General features: G+C 51.2%; 1 protein-coding gene across 1 annotated transcript in view; it reads left to right on the top strand.

Moving 5' to 3' along the window:
• The first annotated feature begins 1,047 nt into the window (after positions 1–1,047).
• CASZ1 (castor zinc finger 1) overlaps positions 1,048–10,341 on the top strand; it is a 50,711-nt gene continuing 41,417 nt past the window's right edge. The window contains exons 1-2 of the mRNA XM_050909658.1: positions 1,048–1,096; positions 2,290–2,859. Coding sequence (XP_050765615.1) covers positions 1,048–1,096; positions 2,290–2,859 — 619 coding nt within the window. The remainder of the gene's footprint in view (positions 1,097–2,289; positions 2,860–10,341) is intronic.

Raw genomic sequence — 10,341 nt, 5'->3', positions numbered from 1 at the left:
TTGTGAGAATGTGGATGGGGAATCACCAGGCAGCATTCGGGAGAGCGGCGCTGGTGATTCAGTGCTGACCCAGTGCCCCAGCCCTGGGCAGGCACTGCACCGTGCGGGAGGCACTGTCCTAACTACCTGCAGCCATCGAAGCTCCGCTGGCCCTTCGCCCAAGCATACAGGCGTGAGCTGTAGGTGTCCTGGCTAGGCTCCAGTTGGAGCTCACAGCAGCCTCCTGAGATTCCCTCTGTGGTACCAGTTGTGCATAGGATCGGCCTTCACTTTCTGCCCCTAAATAGAGTGGGAATGTGATGGGAAGGGAAGGTGCCAGCACACAGAGACTTTTGCAGCTTCATGGGTGTCTGCCTGTGCCCATCTGTATGCGTGAGGGCTGTGTGCGTGTGTTGGGGGAATGTGTGAAAGGGAAATGCATGGGGAAACGTACAGGAATGTATTTTGGGGAGATGGGACTTTTTAACCCGTATGTGTATGACTACATTTATGGAGCGCGCCAGCGCATACACACAGCTCTTGAACAGCTATAATTTCTAGATGGGCAGGTATGTGTTTGGGGGCAACATGTGCTTTCCCTTCATGAAAGCATGATTGCACGTAGGTGTTAGTGCTGGGGGGTGGGGAGTGTTTGGAAAGTGGAGGAGTACATTTTGCCTCCCTTTGTGTGGGGGGCTGATATATTTGTCGGGGGGTTATTTTTCTTGCAGTCCTTGACAGGGAAGCGTGTCTGAAGCTGTCAGGAGTTTACGCTAAGCAGCCACTCTCTGGCTCTTGGACAGCAGGTCTAAAGTTTCAGTCTGTTTGTATTGGGCTGTCATGTTATGGGATTAGGGGCTGTCACGATGGCTTCTGGATGCATTGTAGGGGGTCTGATTAATCTCACTGTGCTTCTGTGGAGCAGCACCTCTGTGCTGGTGACAGGGAGGTGTGGGCTGAGCTGCCACGAGGGACTCCTGTGCAGTGGAGGAACCCGTTTTCAGCATTCGAGGTCTGGAGATGGATTCTGTTTGCTCTCCGTGTGATGGGCCCTTCTTTCAGCGCAACATGAAGTCCAAGAGCACATTTTGGAGGGACCTCCAGCAGTGTCCCCACAGTAACTCCAGTGGTGTGTATGTCCGGCAAGTGTTTTATTGGGTGCTCTTCCTGAGCCCTGGGGCACAGAGCAGGGTCTGCCTCGGCACTGCATGCTGGGGGAAGAGCCAGGCTGTGTGCACGTTTCATGCCCTGGGACCTTTAACCCTTCTTAGTCTGGGTGTCCCTCAGACGTATCATAAATAAAGAGGGAAATGAGACAATGCAGCTGCTTTAGAATCAGTTTTTTGCTTTTATTTGCAATTGAATCTTGTTAATTGTTGATGCAATAATTATGCAAGTGACTGTGACAGGGACCATTTAGTTCAAGATTCTCCATGACCTTGAAGTTAAGACCTTACCTTCTTCCTTTCTCCCCCCACTCTTACCCCTCCTTTACTAGCTGTCACATATGAATAAACTACATTAAAATAACAAACCCACACTAATTAGCTGATTGTGCTGGGAAGTGTGAGAGCAGAATTTCCTGTGTGTGCAGAGCGAGCGAGTGAGCAGGCAAAGTGGCCTGATCAAATGATACCAACCCAAGGCGATTTTCTCCCATACGACTGCCACACACCAGTCTGGTGCTCCAGTGCACGCACTTGCCAGAGCTCCTGTCCTCCGTACTGGTTCGTTCTGGTGCATACTGGTTCTCTTCTCTGAGACTATGTGTAAATCCCATTAAGTAAATTCCTCAGTGTCCCTAGGGTTAGGCTTGGGAAGCTGTTCTCCCTGTTACAGGTGCTTGGGTGCAGTTACTGGCTGGTGTGGTTTTGGCAGCCAACACATCTGGGATGGAGCTGGGGACCTAAAAGCAGGTGGTGCTGCAGTCTGAAGGAGAGAGCAAGTCAGGCTTTTAACAGACTTCATATCCTGCCTGAGCCAGGAGCAAAGGCTGGACCGTACCACATTCACCTGCCTGAGATGGTTGGGGCCTTCTGAGCCCAGTTCAGTCCCAGCATAAATATGTGCCTCTTTCTTGAGGCCAGTGGCATCCTTTGGTACCAGCAGGTTCAGAGCGTGCCTCTCACTGGGCTCTCCTGGCTGGGCTTCCATTCAGAGCCTAGGAAACAGATGGCAGTCCCACCTTTCAGAGGATGACACTGGCCATGCCTGAAGTCCCGTTGGATTGGGACCAGCCGTTTGCTGTTTGGGTTCAAGTTGTCTGATCCCACTAATGCCCTTCCTTGCTTCTTTCCCCTCTCTCTCCAGCTGAAAGAACTATATGCACTGACGCAGCCTCAGGAAAACCCACAATGGCTGCCAAGCGCAAAGGCGGCCTGAAGCTAAATGCAATCTGTGCCAAGCTGAGCCGCCAGGTTGTCTTCGACCACGGGGGAGCCGAACAGGCACGAGCGGACAAGGGGCCGCAGCGGGAGAGCAGCAACAAGGACCTGCCTCAGCCTGGGACCAAGGAGCTGGGGACGGAGTTTTCAGATGGACTCAGCCGCGTGCAGAAGATCGAGGAGGACAAAAGGAGGGAGGTGATTGAAAAGTGGGTGAACGGGGAATACAACGAGGAGCCCTTGCTGGGGCGAGCGGAGGGCAAGGAATGTAAGGGCACTGAGAGCGCGGAGGTGCCCCCCGAAGGGGTTTACATGGTGCAGCCCAAGGGCTGCAGTGACGAGGAAGATAACGGGGACGAGGCGGACGCTCTGAGGGGCTCGCAGGATGGCAACTTCTTGGATGACAGGGATTCAGACGGGCCGGCCTCGAAGGATGATGCCTACCGGTCCTCCAGTGGCGAGACAGGCTCCAAGCTGGGGGGAGGAACCGCCTCAGGTAAGCCCTCTGCCCCCTCCACCTCCCTGCGTGGGGCAGCTTCACGGTTGAGTTTTCTGTGGGACAGACAAAGCTGTTGCTATGTGTCCATGACAGATACTTTCTGCATCTGGTAGCCAAGGAGGAGGGTGAAAGCCCCAATCCCCTTGCAGAGGCCTGGCATTTTGCTCTTGGGACTGTGCTGAGTTTGCCTCTGTTTCAGCGTCCCCTTCCTGAGAGGGGTGTTTGTTAGGGTGGATGTGGCTGGATGGCACTTTCCAGACCATAGATCCCTTGGTAGAGTAGATTTCCCCTAGACTCCTTCACACCATTCAGATGGAGATAGCTGTGGTGTGTGCTGGTTTCCCAGTCATGTATTTCCACGAGGGGGGGAAAAAAGCAGAACATGCCCTTGTGGCAAATCCCAGGTGGATTCTGCAGCACATTCACAGACACGCTGGCTGTGCAGTGCATTGCAGTGCTGTGCAGTGCATTGCAGTGCAGTGCATTGCATTGCACACAGGTAAACACATTCATGCCCACATGTTGCATCTTATGCAATGGTAATTAAGCCTGAGATCAGAGCTGACCACGGGAGCCCTGGGCTGGAGGGGGAAAGCCAGTAACTCATCGTGCATTTCAACCCGGTGCATGCTGCAGCCCGCCTGCCCACGGAGGTGCTGGGCCGCCCCTTCCCCCGGCTTTCACGGTCCGGTCCGGCGCGGGCACCTGCGAAAGCTCGGGGGCCCTGGGGGACCCGAGGGCGGCTCCGGGAGGAGGCGGCAGGGCGGGGGTGCACCTGCGGCGTCCCGCCAGAGCCGCCAGCCCGCGCGGCCGCACCTGGGGAGGCGGGACCCAGCCCCGGCCGCGAGCCCGCCGCGCGCGTGCGGCGGGCCCGCCCCGCCCACCGGCCGGCCGGCGCGAAGGTTCTGGAAGGAGCGGCCGCCGCGGCGGGAGGCAGGAGGTAGGCGGCGGCGGCGGCGGCTTTCCCGGGGGGAACGGGCGGGAGGGGACCCCGCGGGGGGAGGCCGAGCCGTGCCAGGGCAAGGCCGGGGTGGCTACTCGTCCCGTGCGGGACCCCGCCTGCTGCCCTCTGCTGCTCGGCGCTGTGGTGCAGTTAGCAAGCTTGGGGTGAGCTGCTGTCTAGCACTACCTGTCTTCATCACTTATCCCTGGTTGGCCTGTCAGTAGCCCTTCCTGGGTGTCAAATAAGAGCCCGTAATAGAGCCGTCCAACACATAACGCGTCGTGTTCCCTTATTGCTGCTGGGTGTTCCCTCAGCCTGGCTGGAGGGGCTGAGGGGTTACCACTCGCTGTGGCATTGTCTCCTTCATGAGGCAGGCGTGGGAGCCCGTCCTCCAGTGCTGCTAGGGGGGTACCACACCAGCTGAGTTTGGGCTCGAGCTGGTGAAGCTGTCGGTTCCAAACCTGTATGTCCCCCACCACTTCAGTCCGGGATGCCAACTGTCATGCAGTTGCAAGGTGTTTTCCCTCAGGCTGTGTGTGCATTTCTTATTTTCAGATAGCTTCTACCTTATTTTTGTGGTTCATTCAGCAAGAGGTGTTGGGGAAAGTCCCAGATGAATTTATTTCTCACTTTCTGATACCCATGTTCCCCCCAGATTGATTTTGGGGGGCATATGAGTGCTAAGCCTTGGTATAAGCTTAGGGTAAATTGAATTCTCTCCATTAGGGCAGAGCAGCTCCCTCCTCCGATTTGTCACTCAGCTGGGTTGGATCTGTAATTGAAAGATCTTCCCCTAATCTGCTCCACCTGCACGCACCCCTCCCCTGATCTCAGCACTTTGTGAATCCATCAAACTTTCCTCCTTTTGTGTGCGTGCATGTTTTCCTCCTCCTGTTAATAATGCAGCCGAAACTCATCTCCGTCTGTCCGTTCCCCTTCTGGAGAGGCACATTCTCTAGTCTTCACGAGTTCAGTGGCAGCGCACATAATTATGCATATAAGATATAAACAGAGCTGTTTAATTATCCTTCGCCACATCAGTGACAGAGTAATTAACAAACATTGCAAGATCAATGAGGAAAAGTGTGACCTTCAGTTTCCTTTGATAGGAAAGCCCTTGTCGTTCCTAGACACAAGGTGATTGTGCCTGGACTCCGTTTTTAGTTTGTTTTAATTCCCCTCCATTTGCAGCTTTTATTTGCTATGAAAACTAGAAGGAGGGGAACTTAAATGTAAAAAATATGTTACCAAACTGGGGAAAATGAAAAGGAACTGAGGTTTCTCACTGGGGTAGGAGTTCTCAGTAAAATGCCTTTGTAGGGCTGTATTGTCAAAGGATTATGCAAAAATGTATAAGCATTCATGGGGGGCTGAAGACTCATTTATGTTTAAGGCAGGTAATGGCACATGCGGGGTCCGGTTTACATACACGGCCGCATGGGATTTGACTTGCAAACAGACGTGCTTCCAGGTCTTGAGCGTCTGTTTCAAGAACCCTGTTGTAAATGTCGTTCGCAACATATCCCTGGAAAGCACAAACTGAAACATCCCTTGCTTTGGAAAGGACAGAGTTCTTTTCCTCTTCTGTCTTTTTCTGTCAGTGTTCCAGAAAATGGATTTTAAGCTGTTCATCACCAGGTCCTCTTGGACCTGTTGTTACTGGGTGCAAGTTAAGTTTATTCCAGTGAGATCTGGAACTGCCTATACCAAAAAGGAGTTTTTTTTCCTGGGAGTTGGGGGGTAGCAGGAGGCAGTCAGATCAAAGGAGAGGAATACAGCTCTGTCCTCCCGGTCAGTGCGGCTTCAGAGGAGTCATCGCGTGAACCTGGTTTTGAAGGTTCTGAGCGCCCATTGCTCCCTCTGAGGACATAGAGGATACAGAACTGGCAGTGCTCAGCAGCATTTAAAATTGAGCCCATACTTCTTTGATCAGCTGGAAACTTGGGTAGAAAGCAGGAGCCGCACAGAAAACTGGATCCTACATCTAACTGGCTTTCTGGATCAGTGGGGAAAGTGATCCTAATTATATGGGGCTGAGAAGGGTTCCTGCTTCGTGGAGTCCCGGTGTGTATGTACACAGCCTGCTTTATGGGACTTCAGCTGCTGCTTGTGTCCTCCACTAGCACCTCCTGTAGTCTGATGCCAAATCCCTGCCACCTTTTTCTCCTTCCAGGGTCAGATAGTTGTGCATCAGGCAGGAGTTTGCAGAGACTTGGTCCATGCTATTCAATCCTTATGCTTTGAAACAAGATGGAGAACATGCATGTGTGGCATCCCTGTTTCTTTTTCTGAGCCACCCCTTGGAAACAAGGGACTAATGAGTCGGTGCTCAGTCTTGCCTTATGTGCCTCCCCGTCTGGTACAGCTAGGAAACACATTCAGGAGTCACAGAGCTGGCATCTGTCAGGAGATGGGTGTCAGAAGCTGATCTGGACATGCAGATATGTTTCTTCATTCACGCACCCTCTCCTGCACACTGACTGACCCATAGTTCTCTACACACGTTTATCTATAGCATTTAGATTTCCCAGTACAGTCTCTGACAGAGATCCTTTTCCACAATCTCTCACTGACACACACATACCCAGGGAGATTTTCCTATACAGTCCCGTGTTCTTTACTCTGCCTGTTACTTACATAGTGGGCTAAAGTAGTCACCAGGAGCTTTCCCCTGTACAAGCTTTCAAAGTTCTCCTTTCTTAGCCTGTTGGCTACATCTCTTGGAAAGGGAATATTGGACCTGTTGTCAACAAGGGGGGTTTTCTCCTGGGGAGACTCCACTTGGGAGAACATGCATGATGAGTGCCAGTTTCTTGCTCATTATCCTATAGCCCCCAAGTCTACATGTTTTCCCTCCCAAGCAGAATAAAGGACAGAGCCCTGGCTGGGATGTCCCATCCCCCAGTATCCAGACCTTGCACTCCATTTGGGCTGTTTTGCTTTTCCTTCCATATATAGTGTGCTGCTGCAGGCTATTTTTAGCCCCTTTTTTGCTAGCTTCGGATCCTTTGTGATACGATAGCTGCTCTGAGACACACAGATCTCTGCTCTTTGGCAATGCCCACAAATGGAGAGCAGCAGCAAGGGGAGAGGGAGCCCTTTTATTATCACATAGAAAAGGAGAGAAAAATGCGGTGCAGGGGAGGCAGGAGAAGACCCAGGGACAATGCTTCCTGTGCCTTCCAGGGCTGTGCACTTCTCACAGGGATTTGTTTCCCAGCCACTGTCGTGCTTCACTTCTGTATGCATGTGGGTATGGGGAGGGCTTTCTGTCAATTAGGTAATAATAATTACCTCTTCACTGTTGTTTGAAAGTGTATGTGAAATGAGTCAGCTGGGTCTCATACCATCTTTGTGGTGAGACAGCTCCCTTCCGTAAGGTGCCTCCACTAGAAGAGCCTCTAGCCTTCTGGTTAGGTGCCTCTGCAAATAAGCGAAGGTCGTCTTGGCTTTAGAGGATGTGTTCCATGCTGGGATGAGTGAAGGTGCACTTGCTAGGCAGTGAGTAGTGGGAACTGGCCAGGGTTTCATCTCAACCATGGATGAGGAAAGACTGAGCAGCACTGGCAAAGCTGTTGATCAGGGAGGGTATTGCGATCATCTGGAACCAAATTTGAACAAAGGAAAAGCAGAATGCAAGGTGTTTTGGGGGATGAGGGGATTAAATCCAGGGTAGTGAAACCTGAACTCAAGCTCAGACTTTGCAAAGCTCAAAAAAAGGTCTGAAAACTCCCCCTTTCCTATGGTCTTGGGTTTTGCATCTAATTGTTTGCACCAATTGAGGTCTAGCCACATGGGTATCAAAGATGCTTTCCAAGACCAGGTGTGCAGATGAGAGAAGTTTAAAAAGGAGCTGGTCTCCTACAACATTTCATTTTCTCCAGTATTAAAAGAAAATGCTAGGTTTCCTTGAATCTCCTCTCTGGATTTGTAATGTCTGTGAGGCCTGAACTGAGCTGGGATTTGTAAAACTGATTTGAGATGTGGGATTGAAAAAGAGGGTCTCCCCTCTTTTTTTGTGTGCTGCAGGTTAGGATAAAGAAGGAAGGGGGTTGGCCGGCTTTCAGGGCAGCTGTTAAAGCTAGTAAAAATCACATTTGATAGTTTAATTTCCTATCGGATCCTCTCGGTGGTATTCTTTCTCCCCTTGCAGTTTGGCACAGGCTGGCTAGAGTTTTTCTGTGCAGTGCTTGGAAGTCAGGGCATTGTGAAGGAGGCTAGGGGATTGTTTTATAGGTCCAAAAAGAGAGGAAAAGCAGAACAGGGAAAGCAGATTTAACAGAAACAGGGAAGTGTTAGACCGAGTAGGGATTTCATGGGTTTAATCACTTTTGTTGGGTCACAGGGTTACACTGAAATGGAGGTGGAGAAGAGAGAAAAAGAGGTAAAAAGGAGAAATGCTTTAAAGCAAGATGAAATTATTTAATATATCTGTGTGTGAAAGATAAAGTTGATGGCTTTGATAGGGTGGTGGAGGGGCCACAGGAGAGGGCCAAGTGGCGAAGCACAGATGAAATGATCCTACCTCTGAGGATGGAGTAATACAGCCTTTCCTTGTGGTTTCCTTCTGACAGGTCCTGTTATTGGACACTGTGGGGCATGATTCTGCATTTAACATCCTTTAAGATTAATACTGACCCATGAGGTTGTGCTACAAAAAGCTACAACCTGAGCCAGACACTGCAGGGGCATTGCCACCCGTTCTGTAACTAACAGGGTGTTTATTCTGAAGTCAGGCATCCCAAAATCCCATGCAGGATGCTGGACCTAAGTGCCCAGAACTGGAAAGTCATTTTGGGCTAAACCAGATCCCAGCACTTGGCAGGTGTGTCTTTGTCCTCCTGCTTGCAGGCTTCAGGCATGTTCTTTGCGTTGCCTTTCTCGGGTACCACATACACAGGCAACTAGTGCAGCAGCACTTCTGCTACATGAACACAGCTATACCAGGCAATATTGAATCAGGAATATGACCTTCATGGTCTTGCACATTTTAGTGCCCGTTGCAGGCAGTCTCTTCCTCCGTATAGTCCTGTGGAAACTGATTTGTGGAAGCTGATGGCTATTGAACTTCAACTTTGCTCATTGACTGGATCTTGCGTGTGCAGAAATGCTCTCGTGTATGTGCATGCCTGTGCGTATGGCATCATTGGCTGTCAGATCCCCCAAATCCTAGGGGTCTGTTTTCATGCTTTGGATCTGCTGACCTGTTCTGTGGCTATGTCTTGGTGCTTTCCTTTTCCACTATGTTTCAAGGCAGTGTTGATTTGATTTGAGCGGGATCCGGTGCCCAGAACCTCCATTCTGCTGCCAGTGTACCTGCCTGTGCTGGCTGCCTGTGAACGAGTGTGCTTGCCCATGAGAGCTAGAGTGAGTGATTGGAAAAGATGACGAGGGAGGTTTGAAGGACTCCTGCACACAGTAAATCTTTGCTCTGCAGGAGAAACCAAGAGGGAGAGGAGGAGGAGCGCTGTGTCAGACTGAAGCCTAAATGAGTCCAAGCTGGCACGTCAGAGCAATCTTTATTTCCTCCTTTACACTGATATTGGGTGACCTCCAGATGTGTGTTCTTCCCCTCCTGGTGGCCTGTGAAACTGCCTGAGGGAGTAGGGGAGGGAGGAAGGGAGGGAGAGACCCAAGGAAGGACAGCTTTTGCTCATTCTTCCTCCTCGTGATCACACTCAGGTAGACTAACCCCTTCCTGCCCCTTCCCCAACCCACGCTCCAGAGAACAGGCTTTTTCCCCCTCTGTGGAGCCGACATTAGGACAACAGCTCTTTCTGTCCTCAGTCCAAATCCTGATGGAGAGAAGGCCATTCCTTACCTATTTTGCACCTGTGTGGACTTTTCCCTTTCCCGGTCTTACTGGAAGGTGTTCCTGGCTGCTCAGGAGGCTGCCTGTAGGTTTCCACAGTCTTTGCTGAACTGTGGCCCCTTTTCACATGGAGAGTAGTAGCGCTCCAGTCACTGGGGTTGAGAAGGAAGGGAGCAAGTTGGGTGAAAAGAACTCTTAGAAAATTGACAGGGAGGGGAAGGACTGCAACAGCTATGGGGAACTATTCTGTCTTTGTCTTGCTTTCTCTTCTCCACTCCTTCCCCCCCCCCCCGACTCCTCACTGCCAAGCTTCTCATGCATATAGCCTTTGCTGCTCTTCCCCCACCTTAATTCGTCTCCACTTCTACTGCTTTTCTTCTCTACTCGGCGCTTTTCCATTCTGCCCTCCTCCTGCTCCACCCCATACATTGTCTTGCCCTGTCTCCCTTATCCTTTTCACACCATGCTGTCCTGCCTGCTCTCAGCCCTGCTGTTCACCGACACACATAGCATATCTCACATGTTTCTACCCCCCCTTACACATGCAGACACACTGCCGTCTATCCTCTGTGCACCTCTTTCCGTATACAAACACACACAAGGACAGACCTGTACAAACCTCGGCATATTGGCGTTGGTCTCACTTCCAGTAAAATTACTTTTTCTTCATATTAGGCCAAGGCAAGAGTGCAGAGACATTTATGAAACTTTGTTTAATGTACTG

Source organism: Gymnogyps californianus, chromosome 21 (genome assembly GCF_018139145.2).
Source record: "Gymnogyps californianus isolate 813 chromosome 21, ASM1813914v2, whole genome shotgun sequence".
In the NCBI taxonomy this organism is placed as follows: domain Eukaryota; kingdom Metazoa; phylum Chordata; class Aves; order Accipitriformes; family Cathartidae; genus Gymnogyps; species Gymnogyps californianus.
This window is presented reverse-complemented; position numbering and strand designations above follow the sequence as displayed.